The sequence below is a fragment of the Castor canadensis genome, chromosome 10, assembly GCF_047511655.1.
Source record: "Castor canadensis chromosome 10, mCasCan1.hap1v2, whole genome shotgun sequence".
NCBI lineage: Eukaryota > Metazoa > Chordata > Mammalia > Rodentia > Castoridae > Castor > Castor canadensis.
The window spans coordinates 79,847,848-79,874,545 of NC_133395.1; the positions used below are offsets into that span (position 1 = coordinate 79,847,848).

Genomic DNA, 26,698 nt, shown 5'->3' on the forward strand with positions numbered 1-26,698 from the left:
GCCATCAGGAACTGGTGACCCTACTCAGAGCTTTCAACTCTAGGACTCTGTTTAGACAGAAGCACCAAGGTTGCTAAATGCACCATGCCATGCACAACACAATGAAGTGTGTCATTTCACTGAATACACGTTTCAGTTCCTCCTGCTTCCCGAAGGCCTGGGTGCTGAGCTCCTGCACCTGGGCAGCCCAGGGCTGGGGCTAAGCGCCTCTAGATCCCAGCTCAGTCCCACTTGCATCCCCCAGACCGCTCGGCCAGTCATTACCCTGTGTACCAGAGGCAGCATCTGCTCAATAGCAACCCTCACTGGGACTTTGGAGTCTTCAGAAGACTAGGCCACCTGGTGGAAGAGACCTATCTCAACTTCTCAAGGTAACACAGCTGGGCTATCTGGGAGCTAGGGACTAGGGGGTGTTGCTGTTTCTCAGGTCACAGCCTCCTACAGGATGAGCAAATAGGAGTACCAGGAGTCCGCAGCCTATGTGAGAGGTCAAGCCAAGAAACTGTGAGCAGTCGGAATAGGAAAGCTCTCTGGGGCCAAGACGGGCAGGGATTCCTGTGCAGGACAGAAGGTCACCCGCACTCAGCCTGCTTTGAGCAGCCTATCAAGGCTGACCTCACACTCTTGCTCCTTTATTCCCCCCAGGTTTGCCTACCAGTTCCTAGATCCAGGCACTTATGTGTTTCAAGATAATGGGCAATCTGAGAGCACTGTCATGGTACTGGTGAAGGAGGAGGGGGCGGCCTGCGGCCCTGGCATGGCCCGTGTGCAGCCTTCCTCTCCATATCAACTCAGCAGGCTTGGTGTCCTCAGGCACAGGCCACCAGTCCTGGGTCCAGATTGGGCAGCGATCACAGGTACTGACCTTGACAGGGCAGCTGGAATGAAGGGTCTGGAGTGGTACCCTGTGGTAGATCCCCGGTGAGTGTGTCAACCCTTTTGTGTCTCTGGGAGTGTCCCCAAAGACAACAGGTGGGCACAGTAACACAGACTCGGTGGAGTCAGCCTTGATGAGGGGCATCATTTACAGATAAACAAACTTGAATTTTCTCCATTTAGGGTGGCTTTTCTCACCCTCCCTTTCCTCACTCCCTGGCCCCTCATTCCTGGGAGTGGCCCCAGGAAGCAAGACCATGATTGGAATCTCTGAGTAGAAGAGACCCCATAAGAACATCTGCTGTGGGTTTCCCACCTTCCTTCCTGCTTGTCTCTGTCAGTCCACAATTTGTCCTGGGCTCTCCAGGCTGTGTCAACAGGGAGAAACTCAGCCCTGCCCAATGGGCGGAAAGGACATTGCCCGGCAACAGCTGATGTTCCAAGGCCTAGACTTGGGGGGAGGGAGGGTAACAGCTCACACACATTCATGCAAACATACTCAGTACACTTGGAGCACAGGAAGGGCTGTGAGTGAGGGAAAAGTACTGTACTAGAGGCAGGAAGGGAGCCCTAAGGAGTTATAGCCCAAGGCAGCAATGGGAGGAATAAGGCCACAAAGACAAACACAAAATGCCATTTTTTGGGGTTCCAGGCAGCCAGGAAAGGTTCTGAGAGGCCATCACGAGGCCTGTACACTCTTCTTTCTGCCTTGTAGGAGTGCTACTGGCTACTGGCTTGGTGACAGTACTGCTGACAGGCCTGGGCCTCCTTCTGAGACCCTCCATGCCCCAAGCCTATCCAGCAAGGACATGGAGGCCACGGTGGAGAAGCCTAGGGTGGACTCCTGTGCCCACTGAGTATGTGCTCCTCAACAACAGGTGAGTCCTTTCTCCCCACACCTGTTCTAACCCTGCCTCACCCAGGAGCTGCTGGGGCACCACTGGCCCCTCCCTCAAAGCGAGGCACTGCTGAACTCTGTCCTGGCCTTGTGGACGCCAAACACAGTGCCTTCTGGGGCTGACTTGTGGCTCCACACAGTGTCCAGAAGGTGTATGTGTAACTGCACACTGAAGTCAGCTCTCTCTTCTAGTCTCCTGTCCTGTGAAGACCTTGGACCTTGGGGCTCTGGGGAAGGAGCTGGTTCCAAGGAGAAGGCCATGAGTCAAGGTACAGGTACAATGCCAGGCTGCAGCAAGGCCCCTCCTCTTTGACTGCCCTCCACACACACCTGTACCAGGCACACCCTGTAGTTATGAATGCCTCATGAACCTGTAGCATAGACAGGTCATAAGATAAATGTCCTTCTGAGCTTAATATCAGTACTGACCAGTAGGTATTTCCAGGTATTGTCCTCATTTTGTAGAATGAGGCCCAAGAAATGTGAGTGACTTGCTGAGGAGCTGGTGTGGTGTGGAGAGATGGATTTCAGGCAAGACTTTCCAATACTTACAGTGCTGGTCAGTTCTTCCAGAGTCATGGACAACTCTCCAACTTCCTTTTGATCGCCTCAGGAGCAGAAATGAGGACTGTTCAGTAGGATCTATCACAGGCCCATCAGCTCTTCCTTGATGTTCAGGGTGTCCTGAACCCATCCCCATCTGAACCCATCCATCACAGCCAACTATGAGCAGGAATTATGAGCAGAGGGGCACAGAGAGAATTCTAAGAGATGGAGCCCTTCCTCTGTTGGGTTTCCAGTTGCTCTATATCTTTTCCAAGACTTGTTATTTTTGGTTGGTAAAGGCCAACTCCTTTGCCCATTTTTGAATCAAGTTGATTTTGTCATTATTGTTGTTGAGTTTTAGGATTTCTTTATATATTCTGGACATTAATTCAATATCAAATATTTGATTTTCAGATATTTTCTGCCATTCTGTGGGTTGTTGTCTTTATTTAAGAGACATTTATTGGCAGGTTCTATGGTACATTTGAAGATAACTCAGACACAGGTCACAAAGATCCTACACAAAGGAGCTCACAGTATAGCAGGGAAGATAGAACACATGCACACATAACACACACACACACACACACACACACACACACACACAATGTCACTGATTGTATGTTTGTTTTGTGTGTGTGTGTGTGCTGAGAATTGAACCCAGGACCTTGTGCTTGCTAAGCATGCACTCAACCTCCTGAGCTACACTCCCAGCCCTACTGTCTTTTTATGTTACATGAAGTCCAGATTACTTGTTATTACTGTCAAGAAATCATGGTCAAATCCAATACTGTGAAGTTTTTGCCCTATGTTTTCTTCTAAGAATTTTTTTTTAGATCCTGCATTTAGGTCTTTGATCTATTTTGCTTTACTTTTGTATATGCTGTTATGTAAGCATCCAACTTTGCATATGAATATCCAGTTTTCCCAGGACTGTTTGTTGAAAAGACTGTCCTGAGAATGGGGATGTGGTTCAAGTGGTAGGGCTCTTAGCATGCATGAAGCCCTGGGTTCAATCCCAAGTACCACAAAAAGGGAGGTGGAGCAGGTGTCGTGCTCACATCTGTGATTTTAACTACTCAGGAATGGAAAGTAGGATTGCAGTTCAAGGTCAGCCTGGGAAAATGTAATCAAGACCCCCATCTCAACAAATAAACTGGGCATGGTGGAATACTTCTATAATCCCAGCTGCACAAGGAGATATAGGAGGAAGAATGACAGTTCAAGGATGGCCCTGGGAAAGAACTCAAGATTCTATCCAAAATTAACTAAATGAAGGGTTGGAGGTATTGCTCAAGTGGTAGAGTGCATACCTAGCAAGTATAAGGCCCTGAGTTCAAATCCCAGTATCAGAAAAGAAAAAAGAACCCACTGTACGGTCTTGGAATTCTTGTTTGAAATCATTTGACCAAAATATGCAAGGATTCATTTTTGGACTCTCAGTCCCTTTACTACCATGGATTTGTTCAGATTTTCTCTCTTCGTGCGTTAGTCTTGGAAGGTTTTGGGCCTCTGTGAGCTCATCCTCTCATCTTGGTTGTCCAATATGTTGGCATCTGACTGCTGAGAATCGTCTACAGTCTTTTTTATTTCTGAAAAACCGGTGTTAATGCCTCATTTTTCTTTTCTGCTGTTAGGAATTTGAGTCTTCTCTCTATTTTCTTTGTCTATCTAGCTGAAGTTTTGCAAATTGTGTTAATCTTTTCAAAGAACTAACTTTCAATTTCATTGATTTTCTCTATTATTTTTCTAATCTTGGTTTCATTTATTTCTGCTCTAATCTTTGTTATTTCCTTCCTTCTGCTAGTTTTGTTAAGTTTGTTCTTCTTTTTCTCCCTCCTTAAACTGTAAAGTTAGATTGTTCCTAGAGATATTGTTTGGATTTTTTTAAGATGGTACCGGGATTTGAACTCAGGGTTTTGTGCTTGCTAGGTAGGTGCTCTATCACTTGAGCCATGCCTCCAGCACCCTATTGTTTTTTAATACAAACATTTACAGCTATAAATTCTCTCCCTCAGCATTCCCTGAGTCACATAAATTTTGGCAGGATTTTTGGTAGTGGTGGTGGTGGTGGTAGTGATGGTGGTAGGGGTTTGTTGTTTTGTTTTCATTTATTGTTTGTTTGTTTGTTTGTTTAGTAGTACTGGGGCCTCAAACTTGCCAAGCTGGTGCTCTACCATTTGAGCCATTGCCCCAGCCCTCTGTTTTGTTTCATTTGTTGTTTTGGGTTTTTGCTTGTTTGGTTTGTTTTGTTTGCAGTACTGGGGATTGAACCCAGGGCTGAGTGCATGTTAAGCAAGTGCTCTACCACTTGAGCCACGTACCCTAGCCCTCTAAATGCTGTCTAACTTCTCTTGCAATGTCTTCTTTCATCCATTGATTAGGAGTGTGTTGTTTAATTTCCATTTTTTTCTGGATTTTCCAGTTTCCCTTGTGACTTCTCACTTCATCTCATTTTGGTTAGATCTCACTGATGAGATCTACCCTTTTACATCTGTTGAGACTTCATTTGTGGCCTAACAGTCAATTCTGGAAAATGTACAATGGGCACTTTGGAACAATGTATGTGTACTTTTTGTTGTGTACTGTTGTGTATGCATCTGTTAGACTTACTTGGTTTCAGGTGTTCTTCAAGTTCTCCATGTCCTTAGTTTTCTCCTGTCTGGTTCTGTCCAGAACTGGGAGTTAGGTGTTAACTGTGCACCTGCTATTGTAGGACTGTCTTTTTCCCTTCAGTTATATCAGCTTCTGCTTCATATTTTGACAGTCTGTCATTAAGTTCATATATATTTATACTTGCTACATCTTCTTGCTGTACTGAACCTTTTATTAATGTATAATGTGCTTTTTTTTGTCTCTTGCAACCTTTTTGAGTTAAAGTCTATTATATCCAATATGAGTACAGACACCCCTGCTCTCTTTTAGTTAATGTCTGCATGGAATATCTTTTTCCATTCTTTCACTGTAGACCTATTGTGTCTTTGGATCTAAAGTGACTCTTTATAGGCAGTTTAGGGCAGGACCATGTGTATTTATCCATTCTGCAAAATTCTAACTTTTAATTGGAGAGTTAATCCATTAGCATATAAAGTAAGGACTCATGAGGAAAGACTCACTCGTGTCATTTTGTTCAATTTCAAGATTTCTTGTCCCTCATTTCATGCATCACAATGTTCTTTTGTGTTTAATTGATTTTTTGGTAGTGAAATGTCATTACTTTCCCATTTCCTTCTGTGTATATTCTTACAACTATTTTCTTTGTGGTTATCAGAAGAATTACCTTTAACATTCTCAAGTTCTAAAACTGCACACTGACTTGCAGCCAAATGAACTTCAATAATGTACAGGCTGATCTTTTATGAATCTGCCCCAAACCTGTCCAGATGTGTCCTATCTCAGAACTACATCTTTATACATTGTATTCCAGACAACAAAACAAGTAGCTCTTTTATATGCCTCTTACATTATATAAAAAACAGAGTATGAAATTATAAACAAAAGTTACAATAGCGTAGGCTTTTAGCCTAATCATTAGCAGCATGCTAAATGTGGAGTTTCAAACAACTGTTACAATGTGGCCAGCATTTACAACTGCAGTGTGCGTGCTATTGCTAATATCTTTATTTCTTTCTCTGGCTTCAAGTTCCTGTCCAGCATCCTTTCGTGTCACCCTATATGGCTCCCATGAGCATATCTGGCAGGGCAGTCCCGTGGTGACAAACACCCTTCATTTTCATTTCTCTGGGTATGTCCTCATTGCTCCCTCACTGCTGAAGGACAGTGCTGCTGGATGTAGGATTCTGGTGGACAAGTGCTTTCTCTTACCACTTCACACTTTGTGGCCAGAAAGGGCCCTCCCTCCCTCACACCATCCTTCCTGCAGAGGAGAGGGGATTGGGGGAAGAGGTCAAGGAGCCACAGGAAGCCCCTGCAGTACATGTGAGATCTTCCTAGGGCCAAAGGCTGAGCACAGAAGCCTTTATGGAGTCTTCCTGATTCCTCTCCCCCTGAAGCTGGCCTGGGTCATGCTTCCTAACCAGGGAACACTTCAGCCAAATAAGTACTCATCAGACATAGTGCTCAGTGCTATAGGGAAACCATGGTGAGGACACAAGAGCAGATTATATGGATGAGTCCACAAAGCAGTGGGGTCAGGTGGGGTGAGTGCAGAGCACTACAGAGCAGCTGCAATGGAAGGAATAGAAGAGGTAAAGCATCAGATGATGACTGGGAGGACTCAGCACACAGCCCTCTCAAGAAAGTTGTTGAGGACGGGAAGACCTACCCTCAGCAAAGAGGGGAAGCAATGCCCACCACCAGCTCTGGTGCCACCAAGGCCCTAGTCAATCCCAATCACACAGAACAGGTTCTTCCTGAGCTATTGCTGCTCCCTGCCCCTCAAGGTCTCCTGCTTTCCCTTCCCACAAAGCTTTGCCCACCTTCCCTCCAGCACTGAGCTGGGCAAGGATGAGGCTACTGGCCTACCCCCACAAGCAGGCCCCCTCTCTTCCTGCAAAGTCAGAAGAGTGAGCTACCCAGCTGGACCCTGCTCCCCAAGTCTCACTCCATGTCTTTGCCCTGCAGGAGAGCTGCCCCACAATCTGACACTGGAAGACTTCAGTGTGCGCACACTCTATGACAAGCTCGAGGACCAGAGCCTGCATGTGGCAGCTCAACTGAGCAGACACAGGAGGGATGCACTGGCTTTCTATAGGACTGCAGGCCAGCAGCTGTGGAGGCTCCAGGTCAGCCCCTCTCCCAGAAAACTACCTGGGGAGCAACCACCCCTCTAGATACTGCCTGAGTCCAGAGGGACCCTACCCCTAAGAGGTGACACAGCCCCGGTTCTTCTAAGACTTTCTGCAGAGCCTCAGCATGAAAGACCTACAAGCTCTGGGCAGAAGGAAAGAGCCTGAGATGGGGGCCACAGCCACTGCAGGGACAGACACTGGGCAGAGTGAGAAGATATGGGGTGGCCACAATGCAGTTTCCCAGAGAGAGCACTGTCAGCCTGCTCCAGGTGAGAGACTGGCCCAAGCAGTACAGGGCAGCATTAACACTCTCTTTGCCATCTCACGTAGTGCTCAGCACCTGGTCACACAAGACAGCACCAGACCCAGAGCCTGAAGTTATAATTTGCGGAGAGACCCAGATAACAGAGATGATAGCCCTATCATCATGTCAGCATCACAAGGGGACTGAAGAGTTCCCTGGGAGAATATCAGCCCTGACACAGCATCCACAAAGCAAGCTGCCCATATTTCCTGCCCAGGGCAGGACACTGGGACCCCAGTTTCTCCAGAGCTGTCTTTCACACCCTTGGGTGCTGTTGTCAATACCGGGAAGGCATCACCCCACTTGACCCATTCACAGGACACCTGTGAATGACACTAGCAGCCTCTCTCCATCTACAGTGAAGGATCTGAGGCTCAAAGAGCCTAGAGGCCCACCCAGGGTTAGTCCAGGAGCCCCATCTCTCCCACCGTCTGCATGCCGCTCCCATCTCCATCTGCAGGATATAAGATCTTCCCTTTCCAGGCCCCAAGCCCCTCATTCAGCCCCAACTGCAGTCCTTCAAGCCCAGCCTCAGGCCTGTCCAGGAGCTCCCGGTGAGACAGACTGGCCAAGTCATCTGGAGTCTCACCCTCCAGAAAGTGGTGGCTCCCTTGTACCTGGATCACTTTTTCCATGGTGCTGTCCTCTCTCCAGCTCATGGCCTTGGGAAAAGGAGTTGAGGATTGGGCCAGACAGATGTCAGAAATATTGCTCAGCTCTGCCCAACCCCTACACTGGGTGTTGAGGCCTCTGTGACTTCTCCACGCCAATCCTCCTACTTGAACTTTTGGTTGGTACACTCCTGGGCTGGGACATCTGGCCAATGATCAGGAGAAAGAGGAGGACCATGAAAGTAATTTTCCTCTGAAAGCTGCCTGAGTCTATAACGCTGAGTCCTAACAACCCCACAGATCACTCTTTGTGCTCACCAACAGCTTGATGTAAGGGCTGAATGAAGCTCACCTCCATCCTGGGCCATCACCAAGGCAAAGCCCTAAGTTTGAGTTTTCCTTGCTGAGGGACACCCGCCCTCCCTTTTTACCCCTCCCCACAAATAAAACAGAACAGGATGAAATTCCACCAAACAGGGGGGAAAAAGCAATTAATCAGACTTTGGTGAATGCTGTAAAACCCAGGAACACTGGTCTGGGTGGAATTACACACTCTCCCTGCCAAGCCCCATGAGGCTATGCCAGGTGTGGTGCTGTCAGGTATAAGGGGCAGAGGAGGATGCAGGCTCTGGGCTGTGCATTGAACACAGTGGGGAAAGGGAGAGGGTGGAATAGGGAGGAGTGACATAGGAGATGTATGTTCTGGAATGAATGTTCCAGAATTAAATGCAAGTAAGAAAGAGTGAAATGTAGAGGAAGAGACCATGTGTACAGTGAAAGCATTTACACATGAAGCACCACTACGGGGATCGAGGCTCTAACCAAATCATCTTGCATGGCAGAACAACTGTCTCAGCAAGAGAGAGGTAGAGTGGGCGAGGCACACAGCCACACACAGGTCAGAAGACCTGGACAGGTGAAGCAGGTGTCCAGTAGGGTGTTTGTGCTGGGCTACAGTGATCAGGCTAGATCTCTGTGTTCTGTCTCTTTCTTCCCCAGGCTGTACCCCTAGCATCTCTCCCCTAGGCTTTCAGCCAGAGCTTAATAAAGCCATCACTGCCCTGGCGTCTGCACTTTCTCAGGTATGTGAACCTCTGGCCAGGGCCAGCAGAGAGGTGAGAGGCCACCAGGGACAAGGGAGCACACCTGTGTATGGAGAACAGCCTGCCCGTTACCCTGGCCCCATGGGGCTGCATGGGTGCCCACAGGAACATCACACATGCATGCATACTCTCTCACACACTCATGTACCAGATGCACACAAACAATCACACATGTGTGCACAGTCAAACTCCCATACACCCTGGTGCCTCACTGTCCTGGACCAGCTCTGCACTCTGGCCAGAACCCGGATGCTCAGCTTGCACTTCTTGATTACAAGACTGTCTGTTCCTCCAGGCCTCTAGTCAGCATAGTGAGCAGCGTCCCTCCAGCAGCCAGGAGAACATAGTCCTGACAGGCCAGCCTCAGCTGAACGACCAGGAGCCCCATAGCAAAAGGTGAGGCAGGACCAGCCTGAGTGTTCATGTAGGTTGTGTGCTCCTAGGGGTGGTTCTTAGCTCCCTGGTCACCTTATTCTGACCATCTTATTTTTCATAACTGAAACTTGATTAAAAGCCTTAAACTATTCAAATTCAACTACAAGATTTTGGGGACCCTACACCCAGTGATCACCCACTGTGAAGCCACCCTAGTTTGCCATGGGTTCACTGACAGGGCATTTGTTGAAGCCGTTCCCACCCCTGGGAATGAAGCCATTTTACTGTGGAAGACCCCAGACTTTCCGTGCTAGCCCAGTCCAATTTTTCTTGATCACTGTCTCTGTTGGGTTGATCCACAGGGTCTCTTAGTTTATCCCCAAAGTCCACCCAGAAGATGAAATGAATTTGTTTGCTCATGTGAATTGGATTTCTGTCCATGGTCTGTGTCTCCCTTCGTCTAGTCTTAATGACAGTAGGTGATACTGCTTGCAGTTTTACGCTGCTGTGGGAATTTTATGCACTGACTGGTTTAATCCTCACAACAACCACAGGAAACAGATATTCTCACTAGCTCCATTTTAAAGATGAGGACACTGAGGCTCAGGGGGGTTTAGGTACATGATTGGGCTGAATTCCAGCCCAGAGTATGTGGGTCTCAGGGTCCAATTTGTGCTGATGACCAGCACCAGTCTCCCCTCCAGTACTCTATGGAAGCCACAGTCAGAAATCCTCACTGTTGTTTTCCTCATTTAAGGGCCCTAGAAAGAGAATAAGTAACTAACACCTCCGGTAAGCAGAGCAGAGGAATCTGGACTCTCCTAGTGTCATGGGACCCGGGCCCTGAAGAACCAGGAATTCAGAGAAAAGGACCCCACAAAGGGAAGGAAAGTTAAGAATCCAGAGACCCAGCTTCCAGACTGGACTCTGCCCTGAATATTGTAGATCCTGAGCAAATGTTTTCCAGCTAGTTCCCTTAGAGACAAACAGGATAATTTCATGCAGAACACTGTACAGAGGGTTTAAGACAAGGAAATCACAGCCAGGCTTGAGCCAGGCTCACACCTGTAATCCCAACATTCAGGAGGCTAAGGCAGGAGGATCTCAAGTTCAAGGCTGGCCTGGGCTACATAGTGAGACCCTATCTCAAAAAAAAAAAAAAAAGCAGGGTACAATAGCTCACAGCTGTAATCCCAGCTACTCAAGAGGTAGACATCAGGAGGATTGAGATTCAAGGCCAGCTCATGCAAAAAGTCATCAAGACTCTATTTCAACCAATAAAAGCCGGGCGTGGTAGTGTGCCCCAGTCATCCAAACTATGAGAGAAACATAAACAGGAGGGTTGCAGTCAGGCTGGCTGGGGCGTAAACATGAGATCCTATTAGGGAAAAAAAATGCCTAAAAGCAAACAGGACAAGTGGTAGAGGGCCTGCCTAGCCAGTATGCAAAACCCCAGTCCTGCAAAAAAGAAAAATGAGGTAGTCGGAAAGAACAAGCCTGATGTACAGCAACAACAAGAAAAGGCAGACAATGTGTGTACAAAAGAGAAGGTTCTAGAGGTTTAAAGAAGTCCACAAAGATCAAGGCAGGTGCAAATGGTTGAGATGGGCTTTCAAACAGGGCCACAGCAACCCCTCCCGGCCTGAAAGGGTGCAGAGAAAGCAGCCATCACAGCCAGCCTAGCACAGGGAAAGATGACCCTCTCCTCTGCCATTGTAGGGTCTCCGCTGACCCCTGTAGTTAGACCAACAAAGGCAGATTTGTAGGGGAATACACAGGGATACTCCTGGACCAGTGCACTGGGTATGCACGCAAAGCATGGAGCAGTGACTCCCAAGTGGGGACAGATTAGAACTTGGGCTTCTGCAGCATCTTACCAAGAAAGCAGCCCATTTTTAGAGAAGTGATAAAACAAAGGGAATGGCTTTAAGTTCGTAGAGCAGGCAATTGTGGAAGGCAATTATACTAGGGGAGAGTGATGGAAGATAAAGATCCTTTTAGCAATATGTGTTGGGTAGACTTCCCTGGGTGCCTCAGTCTCTGCTGGTGATTTCTGTCCTTCCTGGTGGAGAGGTCAGGGGCACCCTTACCCATTCATGTCCTGCTTTTAGGCAGATGGGGAGGCTGAGAGCTTTTCCTGTACCTGCTCTCTTCAGTGCCCTTAGCTCATGGATCCTTTGATAGTTCAGTTGGTAGAGTGGAGGATGGTTAGTGGATGAAGCTCTTGGTGTCCTCAGCTCAAAATACTCCATGTGCCAATTTGGCGCGTTAGGCAGTGCATTCTGTTCCCTTTTGCTGAGGAGGCTGCTCTGCCACAAAGGCAGGCAGGCTGAGTACATTCATCCAGCTCAGGTAGTCTAAGCATTTGTCAGCTTCTCTGTGGTGTTAACATTGCATCCGTCTCTTCTCACACCGTAAGGTAGGAGTTAGCAGTGGTCAGTGCCCTGCTCTGTTTCGTGCTGAGGTAGGCTGCCCTCCTGGGTTCAGAACCTGAATGAAGCCTTTCTTTCCCTCAATCACAGACCCCAGAAGGATCAGGGACCTCTTCAGCTGTTGTTGGATGACACTAAAGGACATGATGCCCAGAGGCCTGGCCCCAGGGCGTGGATCCTCCAGGCAGGACATGGACACAGAGCTGGTATTGAGCTGCAGGTAGGTGTAGCCCTGGGACTGAGGCCATCTTCTCTATCCCTGTCACCCCACTCAGGGTTCTGTGTGTTCAACTGTCCCACCTCACAACCCTGCTTGTGTCTCTACACTGTGTGCAAATCTGGGAGACAGAAAAAACATGAGATTGGACAAAATGTGACAAGAAGGGATATTTTGTGATTAGAGAATCATCCATCCAATCGACAAGTATTCACTGACTGTTACAATGTTCTCAAGAACAGGAGGTAGAAGCTTATGAAGGCTTCCTGAACCTTTAGATTATGGGGGAAATCCCAAAAGAGTCCCTCTGACTCCTGGCTTCATCCCTAACATCTGGAGAGCTCTCTTTCAAATATGGCTCTGCCTCAGTATTTTGTTGTTGTTGTTGTTATTGTTGTTTTCCTCTTGGTTTTTCTTCTTTGTTTTTGTAAGTTTTTTTGTTTTAAATTGACACACAGTAATGGGACAGTGTGGTATTTCAATGCGTGGACACATTGTGTGGTGATCAGATCCAGGTGATTGACCTACCATCACCTGACATTTGTTATTTCTTTGTGTTGGAAGCACTCAAAATTCCCTTCACTTAAGTATTTTGAAATCTTCAATTCATTGTTGTCAACCAACTTATCCTATCTGCTGTAGAAGATTAGAAGTTATTCCTTCTACCCCTGTTCCCCCATCCCCCTAGCCATCCTTTCTCCAGCCCGCCCTCCTCCCTACTCTCTACCTCTCCAGGCTCAGTAATCACTATTCTATTCCCTGCTTTTTCTTCTGTAGTACTGGGGATTGAACTCAGGACCTCATGCTTGCTAAGCAGTCACTTTAGCACTTGAACCCATGCTCCCAGTCTTCTGTGCTTCCACCGATAAGTGAGATCATGCAGTATTTGCCTTTTTGTGCCTAGCTTATTTTGCCTAATATAATGTTCTCCAGTTCCAGTCATGTGAGTGATGAAAAAGTCTTATGACTGGGTTATATTTCATTATGTATATTTATATGATGGTCTCTCTTTTGTTTGGTGGTACTGAGGTTTGAACTCAGGGCCTCATACTTGCTAGACAGGCACTTTACTACTTGAACCATGCCCCCAAGCCTTTTTTGCTTATAGCTATTTTTCAGTTATATTTAGGGTTTCCTGTTTCTGCCCAGGACCAGACTCCTACCTATGGTTAAGATGAGGTCTCTCTAACTTTTTACTGGCCTTGAACTGTAATCTTCCTGATCTCTGCCTCCTGAGTAGCTGGGATTATAGGGGTGAGTCACCACACCCCAGCTTTATGTGATGTTTTCTTTATCCTCTGATCTATTGATGGACATCAGGATTGATGCCATATCTTGGCCATTGTGAATAAGGCTGCAATAAACATGAGAGTAAATGTGAGAGTACAGATATCTCTTCAACATATTGATTTCAGGGCCTTGGAATATATAAACAGTAGTGGGATTGCTGGATGATGTGGGTTTTTTGAGGAGTCTCCATACAGTTTTTCCATAATAGATGTAACTAATTTACATTCCCACAACTGTTTGTGAGAGTTCCCTTTTCTCTGTATCCTTGCCAGCATTTTAACATTTTGTTATTTTAATAGCCCTCTAACTGGGCTGAGGTAAAACTTCATTGCTACAGTTGTCTGAGGAGTAGTGACACTGGTCATTTTTCCTATACCTATTGGCCATTACTATAGTCTCTTTTGAGACATATCTATTCAGATCATTTTCCTATGTTTTAGTAAGATCACTGGCTTTGGGTTTGGGTTTTGCTTTGGTGGGGATGGGGGGGTGTTTGTTTCTTTGTTTTGCTGTTGAGTTCTTCATATATTCTAGGAACGATTTCTTTATCAGAAGAAATTTTTTAATATTTTCTCCCATTCCATGTGTCCTCACTTTGTTAATTGTCTTCTTTGCTCTAATGAAGCCTTTTAGTTTGATGTAGTCCCATTTGTCAATTTTTTTGGTTTTGTTGCCTGAGCTTTTAGGGTCCTATCCAAAAGACCACTGTCCAGGCCACCATCCTGAAGCATTTCCCCAAAGTCTTCTTCTAGTGAGTTTTTGACCCATTTTGAGTTGATTTTTGTGTAAGTTGAAGGATAAGGGATCAAGTTTCTTTTCCCGGCACCTATTTTTAGCAGGGTTATTTTGCAGGTTTCATTGTGCTATTTTCATACATAAATAAAATGGATAATGTTCATCCCAATCACCCTCTTCTTTCCCTCTCCTCCCACGCACTGGTTTATCACCTCCAAACAGTGAACCTTTCATAATACATCACACTTTTCTAGGTCTAGATTTCACATATGAACAAAAACATGCAATTTTTGTCTTCCTGAGCTTGGTTCATCTTGCTTAACATGATGATCTCCATTTCATCCATTTTTCTGCAAATGACATAATTTCATTCTGCTTTGTGGCTGAATAATACTTCATTGTGTATGTGCCATGTTTTCTTTATCCAGTCATCATTGACTGGGTACCTAGGCTGGTTCTATGTCTTGCCTATTGTAAACAGTGCTTCTATAAACATGGCTGCACAAGTATCTCTCCTATGTTGATTTACATTCATTTGTACATATACTCAGCAGTGCTATTGTAGGGTATGTCTATTCAAATGAACTTAGTCATGTTTTCAGTTTCTTGAGGAACCTCCATACTGCTCTCCATAGTGGCTATACTGATTTACAATCCTACCAACAGTGTATGAGGGTTCCTTTTTCCCCACATCCTCACCACATTTGTTGTTGTTTGTTTGCTTTCTTGATGATAGCCATTCTGACTGCAGAGAGATGGAATCTTGGTGTGGTTTTGATTTGCATTTCCTTTATGGCTAAGGGTGTTGAATGTTACTTCATGTGTTTATTAACCACTTACATTTCTTCTTTTGAGAACTGCCTGTTCAATTCATTTTCCCATTTATATAGTGGATTATATGCTTTTGGAATTTAATTGTTTGAGTTCTTTATGTATTCTAGATATTAACTCTTTGTCCAGTAAATAGCTTGAAAAGATTTTCTCCCATTCTATGGATTATCTCTTGATTCTGGAAATTGTTTCCTTCAATGTGCAGAAGCTTTTTAATTTGATGCAATTCCATTTGCCAATTCTTACAACTGAGTAATCGGAGTCCTATTTGGAGAGTAATTGCCTATGCCTGTATCTTCAAGTGCTTTCCTGAATACTTTCTAAGTTTCAAGTCTTACATTTAGATGTAAGACTTTGATCCATTTTGAATTGATTTTCACGTAAGTCTTCTTCTAGTCTTCTACATGTGGCCATCCAGTTTTCCCAGCAACATTTGTTGAACAGACTGACTTTCCTCCAACATATGTTTTTGGCTCCTTTGTCAAAAAGATGGCTCTTGGCTGTGTGGATTTATTTCTGGATCTTCAATTCTATTCCATTGGTCTATACATCTGTTTTTGTGCTGATACCATGCTGTTTTTGTTACTGTAGCTCAGTAGTATTGTTTGAAGCCAGGTATTGTGATACCTCCAGCATTGCACTTTTTGCTCAGGATTGCTTTGGGTTTATTTTGGGATTACTTGGGGACTGTTGCTCCCATATAAATTTTAGGATTGATTTTTCTATTTCTGTGAAGAATGACATTGGGATTTTGATGGGGACTGCATTGAATCTGTAGACTGTTTTCAGCATTTCATATTAATTCTCCTGATCCACGAGCATGAGAAGTTCTTTTCATCTTCTAATGTCTTCTTCAGTTTCCTTCTTCAGTACTTTATAGTTTTCATTGTAGAGGTCTTTCACATCCTCAGTTAAGTTTATTTCTAAGTATTTTATTTTTTGAGGCTATTGTAAATGATATAGTTTTCCTGAGTTCTTTTTCTGACTGTTAATTGTTGGTATTAAAAAAAAAGCCTAGCACCATTTATGGAAAAGACTTTCTTTTCTCTAATATGCATATTATTTATTCCTTTGTCTAAAATCAATTGGCTGTGAATACATGGATTTATTTCTAGGTTCTCTAGCCTTTTTCTTTTATCTATGTGTTTCTGATGTCTGTTGTGGTTACCATCATTTTGTAGTAAGTTTTGAAGTCAAGTGTTGTATTGCCTCCAATTTTGTTGTTTTAGCTAAGGATTGCTTTGGTTGTTCAAGATTTGTTTCTATTATTCTACATAAATTCTAGCAGTTTTTCTTTTTGCATTTCTGTGAAGAATGTTATTGATGTTTTAACAAACTGCATTAAAATAGTGCATTACTTAGGGTAATATGGAAATTTTATCAATGTTAATTCTTTCAACCCACTAACACGAGCTGTCTTCCTGGGTTTTGTGTATGTGTGTTTGTGAGAGAGAGAGTTTTCACTGTAGCAATCATTCACATCCTTAGTTAAATTTCTTCCTAAGTATTTAACAGCTATTATGAATGAGGTTGTTTCATAATTTATTTCTTCTTTTCTGTGTGTCCCAGGCTGGCCTCAAACTAATGAGTGCTAGGATTACAAGAGTGTGCCACGATGCCTACCTAAGCTTTCATGATTTCTTTCTCAGTAATTTTGTTGGTGGTGTATTAAAAGGTACTGATTTTTGTATGTTGACTTTATATCCTGAAACTTTATTGAATTTGTTTATCACCTCTAACAGTTTTTACAGTGTCTTTGTGTTTTGCTATGTATAAATCACGTGATTTGCAAGCAAGGATAATTTGATCTCCTTCCCATTTTTTGTTTTTGTTTTTATTTTTTGAGATAAAATCTCACTATGTGACACAGGCTAGCCTGACACTCACTATGTAGCCCACACTGTCCTCAAATTCATTATCCTCCTGCCTCTGCCTCTCCAGCACTGGGATTACAGGCAGGGGCACCATGCCTTATTGGCCTCCTCCTTTCCTATTTAGATATTCTTTATTTCTTTTTCATGATGCTCTAGCTAAGACTTCCAATATGCTATTGAATAAGAGTGAGAAAGTGAGCTGGGCACCGGTGGATCACGCCTGTAATCCTAGCAACTCAGGAGGCAGAGATCAGGAAGATCACAGTTCGAAGCCAGCCCAGGCAAATAGTTCCACAAGATCCTATCTCAAAAAAAGCCATCACAAAAAAAGGGTTGGTGGACTGGCTCAAGGTGTAGGCCCTGAGTTCAAGCCCCAGTATTGAAAAAAAAAAAAAAAACAGAGGGTGAACGTGAAAATCCTTATCTTATGTGTGATCTAAGGAAAACAATTTCAGCTTTTCAGCTTTTCTAATTCAGTATGATGTAAGCTGTGAGAATGCAATATTTGGCCTTTCTTGCATTGAGATGTATTCCTTCTATACCTAATTTTAAGGTTTTTATCATGAAGGAATACAGATTTTAGTAAATGCTTTTCTGCACTATTGAGATGATTATATAGTTCTTATCCTTCATTCTGTTGATGTGATATATTTCATTTATTAACTCACATATATTGAAGTAATATATACTATTACTTAGATATGTAATAATATATAATATATAATATGTAATTATTATTAAAACTAAATATGATGAATAATGAATAATGTTAAATTATTACTGATATTATTGATTGATTAATAATATTAAATTTTTAGTGTTATTAATAATTATTTGGTTAGTAATGATTAAATAAATAATAATTGATAAAACGTATAAGACATAATATGTAATACATAGCCTTGCATCCCTGGATAAATCTCACTTGACCATAATGCATAATTTTTATGTGCCATTGAATGCAATTTGCTAGCATTTTTGTGAAGATTTTTGCATTTGTATTCATCAGGAATATTGGACTTAGTTCCTTTCTTTGTTGTGTCTTTGTTTGGTTTTGGTTTCTTGGTGATGCTGGTCTTATAGAATGAGTCTGGAAGGGTTCCCTCTCTTCAAATGTTTGATAAAATTCAGCAGTAAATTCTTCTGGGGCTGGGCTTGTTTTTGTGAAGAGACTTTTTACTACTGATTCAATCTTTTTACTTGCTATTGCTCTGATCTGGTTTTATATGACCTCATGATTCAGTGTTGATGGGTTATAACCATCCAGAAATTTAACCATTTCTTCTAAGTTTTCCAATTTGTTGGCATGTACTTGCTCATAATAGTCCATAGTGATCCTTTTATTTCTGTGGCATCAGTTGTGATGTCTCCTTTTTCATCTCTGATTTACTATTTTGGGATTTTTTTTTTTCTTGTTTATTTTAGCTAAAGGTTTGTCAATTTTGGTTTATTTAAAAAAAAAACTTAACTCTCCATTTCATTGATTTTTTGTTTTTGTTTTTGCACTAACAGGGGTTGAACTCAGGGCCTAGTACTTACTAGGCATGCACTCTATCACCTGAGCGATACCCCAAGTCCTTTTGCTTTTTAATTTGTTTTCAGATAGGGTCTCATGTTAACTTTGCCCAGGCTGGCCTAAACCCTGATCCTCCCACTTCTACCTCCCTCTGGGATTATGACAGGCCAATATTTTTTTTAAGACAGGGTCTTGCTATATAGACCAGGATAACTAGAATTAATAATCCTCCTGGCTCAGCCTCCCAAGTGCCAAATGAGCCACTATACAGCTCTATTGGTTTTTCCTACTGCTTTTTCTGTGTCCCATAGACTTTGGTATGTTGTGGGTTTAGTTACATTTGCTTTAAGAAATTTTTAATTCCCTTTTTTATTTCTTCATTGACCCACTAAATAGAATGCTGTTTAATTTTTATGTATGTGTACAATTTCTAAAGTTCCTCTTTTTGTGAATACCTAATTGTATTGTATTCTATTATGGTCAGAGAACATATATGCTATGATTTTTTTTATTTTTTGAGACTTATTTTGTGGCCTAACATATTTGAGAATGTTCCAGATGAGAAGAATGTGTATTCTGTAACTGTTGGATAAAATGACCTGTAAATGTCTGTTAGGTGCATTTGTTCTCTCGAATATTTTAACTCTGGTATTTCTTTGTGTATTTCTTGTCCAGATAATCTTTCCATTAACAAAAGTGGTATATGGAAGTCCCCAATTATTAGTCTATCTTTCCTTTATATCTAATAATGCTTGCTCCTACATTGGGAGTATATGTATTTACAATTGTTATTTCTTCTTGTTGAATTGTTTATCATTATGGAATGACATTCTTTGTCTCTTTTAACAGTTTTTTTTTATTTAATGTCTATTTTATCTTGTGTAAGAATAGCTATCCCTGCTCAATTCTAGTTTCTCCTTACACCTTTTTCCATCCCTTCATTTCATTCTGTGTGTGCTTTTACTGGTGAGTTGAATTTCTTATAGGCAGTACTTAATTAGATCTTATTTTTATAGCCACTCAACCAGTCTATATATTTTATTTGGGGGATTTAATCTGTTTACAATCAAGGCTATCACTGATAAGTAAACATGTACTCTAGTCATTTTTTTCATTTTGTGCATATTTTTCCTTTCTTCCACTCTTGGTTTGTGGTTTGGTGAGTTTCTGAGTTGATAGGGTTTCATTTTCTTTCTTTTTTGTGTATCTGTTGTCCTGTTGAGTTTTGTACTTTCACTTTTTTTCATGGTAGTAGTTATCCTTTCTCTTCGTATGTAGGACTCCCTTAAGCATTTCTTGTAGGACAGTCTGGTGCTGATGAATTTTATCAGTTTTTCCTTATCTTGGAAAATCTACTTCTCCTTCATTTCTGAATGATATATTGCTAAATATCAGTAGGATTTTTTTTTTTTGCAGTGCTGGGGATCAAACTCAGGACCTTGCACACACTAGGCAAATACGTTACCACCGAGCTCCATCCCCAACCTCTGAAATTTTTTCTTTCAGACATTGACTATGTCATCTTGTAAGATTTCTGTTGAGAAGTCTGCTGCCACTCTGAGATCCCCTTACATGTGGCTTAATGGTTTTGTTTTGCTGTTTTTTAAATACTTTGTCTTGTACTTTTGACAGTTTGACTAAGAGAGGATCTCTTTTGGTCCAATCTATTTATTACAGGCCTGGATATCCATGTTTTGCAAAATTTTATTTCATTGAAGAGGTTTTCCATGGCTTTTCCTTCTCTTATCCTTCTAGAACACCCATAATGCAAAACTTAATGGTGTTCCCTAAGTTTCAGTGACTTTCTTTATTATTTGTATTTTGTATCTGTATTTTGTCTGACTGCATATTTCTAAACACTTTCCTTCAAGCTCAGAAATTCTTTCTTCTGCCTGGTGTATTATGCTTTTAAAGCTCTCAAACATATTTTTAATTCATTTATTGAGTACTTATCTCCACAGTTTGTTTCCTTTCTTATCATCTCTTGCTGCTGGATTTCTCATTTTTATTATGAATTATCTTCTAATTTCACTGAATTGTCTGTTTGTATTCTTTCAAATCCCATGAAGTCTCCTAAAAATCATTATTTTCAATACTTTCTCCAAAAACTTTGTCACTTTCCTTTTCTGTGTGGTCTGTGGTTAGAGTTATTTGTGTGCGTCTGGTGGGGTTATATTATATTGCTTTTTTCATGCTTTTTATGGTCCTGTATTGATGTTTATGCATTCGGTGGATCAGTTGCCTATACCAATTTTATATGATGGTTTTTTATAGTAAATGACTGTCTCCTAGCAATGTGGCCTAAGATGGATAGGCTGTGTATGTTTTAGATCCAGGGGGAGCAATTTAGTGTAGTGTCTATGTAGTTTCTTCAATTATAATCAATTGGTATTGTCTGCAGATGTCTCAGTAACTTAGGCTGCAGGGGTTATAGAATTGCACAGCCAGATGAGATGCAACTGTCTTGGGGGCAACTGGCTTATTTGGGGCATGGTGTTCTGAGTGTGGGGTGACCATCCGTTTCTATGGTTTGCATGGTGTGGGTTCAGCCCATTTGACCTAGGCAGGTATGGTGCACCATCCCAGTAGTGGGGCAGAGAGACTCTCATTGTCTAAAGTCCACGTGAGTAATCTCAGCGAGCTACCAGGAGCCAACTTCTCATGGCTGACTGCCCGTGACAAGGGACAGGGGAACATGGCTTCCCTTCTGCTTCTCTGGGCCTTAGGAGGCCAGATTTCTTTGAATGAGCTGCTCAACTGCTTTTTGGGGCTGCAGAGAATGGACAGGCTCTTCTTGTAGGCCTCAACAGTCCAAAGTACTTGGCCGGTTCCTGGGGTTGGTGGACAGGGCCACCTGTCTGCTTCCGGGGGAGTCTGTTAGTTGAGTCATAAGGGTATGTTGCTCAGCTACTTTCTGTGGGCATAGGTGTATATACTGGGCTTTCTGGATACTCTCAGAGCAACAAGAGAGTGGTTAAGACCACCAGCTCTTTCTTAAGGCCATTGCAGGTCAAGTTCTTCAATGTTGGGCCACACAGGTGCTTCCCAGGGCAGTGGGAGGGTGGCAGAGCCACCTAACAAGTTCAAGGGACTGGGTTGGTGGAACAGCAAGAGGGAAGCTACCTGTCTTCTACATAGGACCCAAGGTGGACAGAGTTTCAGCAGGAAAGGGCACAGAGGGCTACTTTCTTTCTCTGAAACAAGGCAGCAGTGTGGTAAGCTGCAAACTTCCCTACTGAGCTCAAGGCCTGAGAGGCTGCAGACGTCCCAGCAGCAAATGCCTCAGGCATCTGTGGCAGGAGTAGGGACTGCTGGGGGCCTCCTACTCACCTTTCCCCACAGACTGAAGGTGCACTTGGTCTCCAGTTGACCTTGAGAGATGAGACGGTCAATACTGTGACTTAGTTCTATTCTTTATGAGGCCAACGTGTATCTCCATGCTCCATAATGCCTCTGCCAAATCCCTACTGCATTCTGGTGCTCTGTCTCCAACACTCCAGTGACATAGCTGAGGTTTTTCCTTTTGTTGTAGAAGCTGCAAGCCAGGCACCTCCAGCCTTGCTGACACACAGGTGTATTTTTAGTTTATCTGCCATTTCATATTTGCAGCTCTCTGGGTAGTCAGGTGTATTGGCTCATGAGATGTTCCACAGACAAGTTAAAGTTAACATGTTCCTGCAAATTCTAAGATCCTCTGTCTTCTTTCTTAATGACTCTTAGTACATGATGTTCACCTTCATGATCACTCATGGTTATGATGGTTGCAGCAAAGGGAGCAAGGTAAAGAGTGAACTTATTTTTCCTTTTTGAAGAGGTTTTCCAGAATCCACCCCACAACTTTAGCCAAAACTCAGTGGCATGATCTGTTAGAGAGTCTGAAACACCCATTTTACAAATGGGCAAACTGATACTCCCAAGAAAACACAGGGTCTGTTACCAAGAAGGCTCTGCCATACTAGCCTCCCCATGATCCCATCAGACACCAGGGAATGGCACATGAGGCCTGCTTAGTATGTTGGCCCCAGCTCCAACCACACCATTTCTCCAGCATCTTCTTTTCTCTTTCCAAATTCCATGCTTCTGTCAAGCTAACTTTGATTGCTTTCCAAGAAACCTGAAAATACATTCAAGTGCCACTCATCCCACATAATTCCTTGTCCTATGTCTGCCTTTTCTTTTGCAGGGTGCAGGGAGGTTGTGGGGTTTTTTTCAAAAAACATACTTCATATTTCTTCTTTTATTATATAATTATCAGTTTAACCTTTTACTGTAAGAATATAAGTGTTTTAGAAGGATATTTGTTATTATTTATACAAATTCACAAACAGTACAACTAACTGATAAATGTCTGTGGGTTAACTCCATGGTCTCATGAGTCTCTAGAGTCCTGTGGAAGAACTCTAGAAAAATAAACAAAACAAAATCCACAAAAATATACATCCTACTCAAAAGAGGTTTTTAAAGCCACAGTCCCAACTCTCACCAAAATAAAGTCATCTACTCCTCCATTTCTCTGCCTTTCTTGAAAGACTGAAAACTTGTGGAAGGCACTGATGGAGTCCCAAAACTGATCATTGCCTTAACACATGCTGGGTGCTCAATGACAATTTATTTATGAGTGGCTGGACAGAAGGATGGCGGGTGGGTGGGTAGGTGGGAAGATGGGAAGATGGGTGGGTGAATGGGTAGGTAGTTACATATATGGGTGGATGGGTGGATGGGTGGATGGATGAATGGATGGATGATGAATGGATGGATGGACAGCTAGATGGATGAATTTCCCTGTGCTCTTTCATATCACTGGCGGCTTTTTCCACATGCTGCTCCCTTTCTTGGAATTCCCTTTTCCCATCTGACATCCAGCTCACTCCTATCTAATATTCTTTAAGATCCAGCTGAAATTTCCTCTCTTCCACAAAGCACTCCCTGACCTCCTTTACCTAGCTAGGTGTCCTGCTTTTTGCTCCTACAGCCCCAGTGCTTATCTCCATAGTTTCCTTCTTTACTTTACTGTGCTGGACTACAGGTCTAAGAACAGCACCTGACCTTCATGCTGTATGTCCAGCACTGATTCTAAGACCTGTCCTGAAGCAAGAGTGACAGAAATTTTTAACAAAATTAGAATGAAAGTAAAAGTGATGAAGACCTGGATAGGAGTGTAGGTCAATGGTAGAGCACTTGCCTAGAAGCCTTAGGTTCCATTTCCCATCACACACAAAAAGAGAAAGTAAAAAAGAAAGAAAGAAAGGAAGGAAGGAAGGAAAGAAGGAAGGAAAGAAGGAAGGAAGGAAGGAAGGAAGGAAGGAAGGAAGGAAGGAAGGAAGGAAGGAAGGAAGGAAGGAAGGAAGAAAGGAAAGGAAAAAAAAGCAACTTTGCCACTGTGGTGCCACATACCTGTAGACCCAGCTGCTGGGGAGGCTAAAGTACAAGACTCTCTTGAGCCTAGAATTTTGGGGCCAGACTGGGCAAAATAGAAAGACTATATCACAAAAGAAAAGAAAAAAATCTTGTGGCCTTTGTTCCTAGAGAAAAACATGGCAGGTGGAAGACACATTGGATGAGCTGAATGAGGAGTTCTTCCAGCTCACTGCTCAAGCTCTGGAGCTCCAGAAGGAGGAGGACAAGTCAAGCCAACTACCTCCAGGAGAAGGCAATACCTTTGTGGTAAGCTCTGAAGATGAACATCTCAGCTCCTAAAGTGTCCGCAGGTGGGGCCCTTGAGGTCAAAGCCCCTTCACAGAGAGGGGCTATGACCAGAGCAGCCAGCTCTGACAAGAATATCCAGCAGTCACAGCTGAGTGCTGCATGTTTGATTTGGCAAATTAAGGCTAATCCAGGAAGACCAAGAGCTGGGGCTATAGAAAGGGAAGCACACACCATGAGGTCAGGGTATAGCTCCCTAAGTAAACTGACAGCTAGAAAAATTGCAAAGCCAAGGACAAGGAATCGTAAAAAAATAGCTGCTGTCACCAGGCATGGTGGCACAGCCCTGTAATCCCAACATTCAGGAGTCTAAAGCTGGAGAATCATGAGTTCAAGACTAGCTTATGCTATACAGTAGGACCCTTTCTCAAAAAAAAAAAAAAAGAAAGAAAGAAAAGATAGCTGCGTAGATGTTGCCTAGCTAATAGAATCTGCTTCTGGCACTGGAGGCTTTCTATGAGAGGCATCTTCCATCTGGTTGCCCCCATCTTATCTAGGGTCTCTGGAGAAGGCTGCAGGGAAACAAGGTAAGAAATGAATGTGGTTATGCAGTGAGTCTGCACTGAGCACAGGCTTTATATTCAGCCAAGAGTCAATTCCTCTCTAAGCCCCACTCCCTCAACCTCATGGACAGCAGTGAAACCAGCTCTACCTGTGCAGGATCCAGGTTCAGGGCTCTGTCCTTATCCTCACATGCACTGAGGGCCAGAAGATGGTGATCCAGTGAGGACTGGGGACAGGAGAGCTTTGTTCTTACAGAAACATTCACTATAAATGTCCTTGGAGTTGAGGAAGGAAGAAACAGGCTGAGCTGAGATGTGATAATGTGTGGTGAGTTATCACCACATAGTTAAACACATGGATTGGGTAATGATATAATTGGCTTTGCCCTGCTCCCGTGTGGCAGCATAAATAGGATGCTGTGTTTCCATGAGGGAAATGCAGTCTCTGGAGGGATCTCTGGGTACCTTCCCAAGTAGGGGGGTTGGTGCCTAGGGAGCATCAATAGGACTAAGGTTATGTCTCAGAGTAGTGGGAAGCAAGGGCTCTCAGTCACCTCTCCTTGCTCCACACCTGTCCTATCCAGGGAGCTCCCAGCATCCTCTCTGGTGTATGGCTGGAAGACAGAGCTAATCCTGTGGAGGCAGGCAACCCAGGCAGACAGATGCCTGAGCCCTTGACCCTGAAGAGTACACAGGCCCTGGTGCTGGAAATACGGAGGATTCACCTGGCTCAGCAGATTGAGGACCTAGAGTTGGAGTTATCCCTGCTTCTCCAGGCAGCCAACAGTGACCCAAGAGCCAGAGGGAACCAGTCCAGCCCCATTAACAATTTACATGTCCCTGAGTCACAGGGAATGCTGAGGCTGTCACCTGCAGGAGATGCCGTCTCCACCAAGGGCACAACCAGGTCCCCATGGTAGGGAGTAGGCCTCTGAGACTGGGGCCTATGCTGGTTTATAATGTCCCCTCAGAAACACCTAGGTTAAATGACCCAAGCCTTGTATGCACATATGAATAATAAAACAATAAAAAAAAAAAAAAAAAGAAACACCTAGGTTTCTTCAGAACCTGGCATGTGCTTAATTCTGCTTTGGTCCTTTGGGGCAAGAGACAATAAAGTTAGCTGTGTTGAAGAAATCAGTGTGTGCGTCCATCATCTTCTTGCTGTGGCACTGGCCGCTGTGTCCTGCGGTCCAGGCCAATGTCCACAAAAGGTCACCTTGCCCCGATTGGGATATGCTGGGAGTGGGGCCCTGAGACATAAGTGTAGCCACACTCCTCCTTCCTTCTCCCCTTTCTGCTAAGTCTCCAAGGCCCCAACATGCCTTCTGGCATGTATATCTACTACTGGCTCCAGACCAACTTCCTGGATGACAGAGAGGTAGGTGTGGGCCTCTTGAGCCACAATAAGGTCCTCCAACACCAGAGGGGACTCCTGAGAACAGGAAAAGTCTACTGGTCACACTACACTTGTCTGGCCCGGAGCACCAATGTTGCTGTCCTCTGTGCCTGTGAGAAGTCCCCTCCTGATGAGGGCCTTCCTCCACTGTCCTGTCCCAGATGAGCCACTTCACTTCCAGACATGCCACATACACACACGCACACACACACACCCCTAAGCACATTGCTTTACAGGTACAAGATTATTACGTGACCCACAGATGCTCTGTGAATGAAGTTGAGGTGGGGACACGGCCTCTAACCAAAGATCACAGGCACATTGGGAGGCCACACTGGCACAGGAGGAACTGCACAGGAGACTGTGTAGAATTAAGGACCAACTTGTGGATAAACTATAGTGGAGGGAGGGACTTAGAGCTGAGAAAATCAGAAGTGCTGTCCAGAGACCAGCCTTCAGGTGTTGGGCAGATATGAGAAGGAGGGAGTTGTTCATGTTAGTGAGGTGGCTGGAAAGACAGAAACTGAGCCACATGCATGGTATTGTCCAGAAGGGGTCACATGGCATTTGTTAGGAAAAGAAACCCACGGGAGGATGTGGGTAGACACACATCCTGAACCCTCCCCTGATGCTGTGGTTCTGTCATAAGAACCTCAGTTCCTCAGGAGGCAACTGTCTCTGTAATATGGCCCTATCCAGAACAGGTTAGTCCTGGACTGTTGGTCCCCAAGGCC

The 26,698-nt window shown here is 43.8% G+C and overlaps 1 protein-coding gene across 2 annotated transcripts; it reads left to right on the forward strand.

Moving 5' to 3' along the window:
* LOC141411493 (uncharacterized) lies at positions 1 to 25,702 on the forward strand. 2 transcript variants are annotated; one of them, XM_074043657.1, is made up of 10 exons: positions 1 to 857; positions 1,592 to 1,754; positions 1,967 to 2,043; positions 6,905 to 7,065; positions 7,176 to 7,340; positions 8,986 to 9,068; positions 9,385 to 9,485; positions 11,987 to 12,116; positions 23,886 to 24,023; positions 25,150 to 25,702. In XM_074043657.1, exons 5-10 carry the CDS (start codon positions 7,196 to 7,198, stop codon positions 25,483 to 25,485), a joined length of 933 nt encoding a protein of 310 aa, XP_073899758.1. In that variant the 5' UTR covers positions 1 to 857; positions 1,592 to 1,754; positions 1,967 to 2,043; positions 6,905 to 7,065; positions 7,176 to 7,195; the 3' UTR covers positions 25,486 to 25,702. The 2 variants fall into 2 exon arrangements, with proteins under 2 accessions (XP_073899758.1, XP_073899759.1); XM_074043658.1 differs by lacking the exon at positions 1 to 857 and having other exon boundaries at positions 1,174 to 1,754.
* Positions 25,703 to 26,698: the final 996 nt, after the last annotated feature.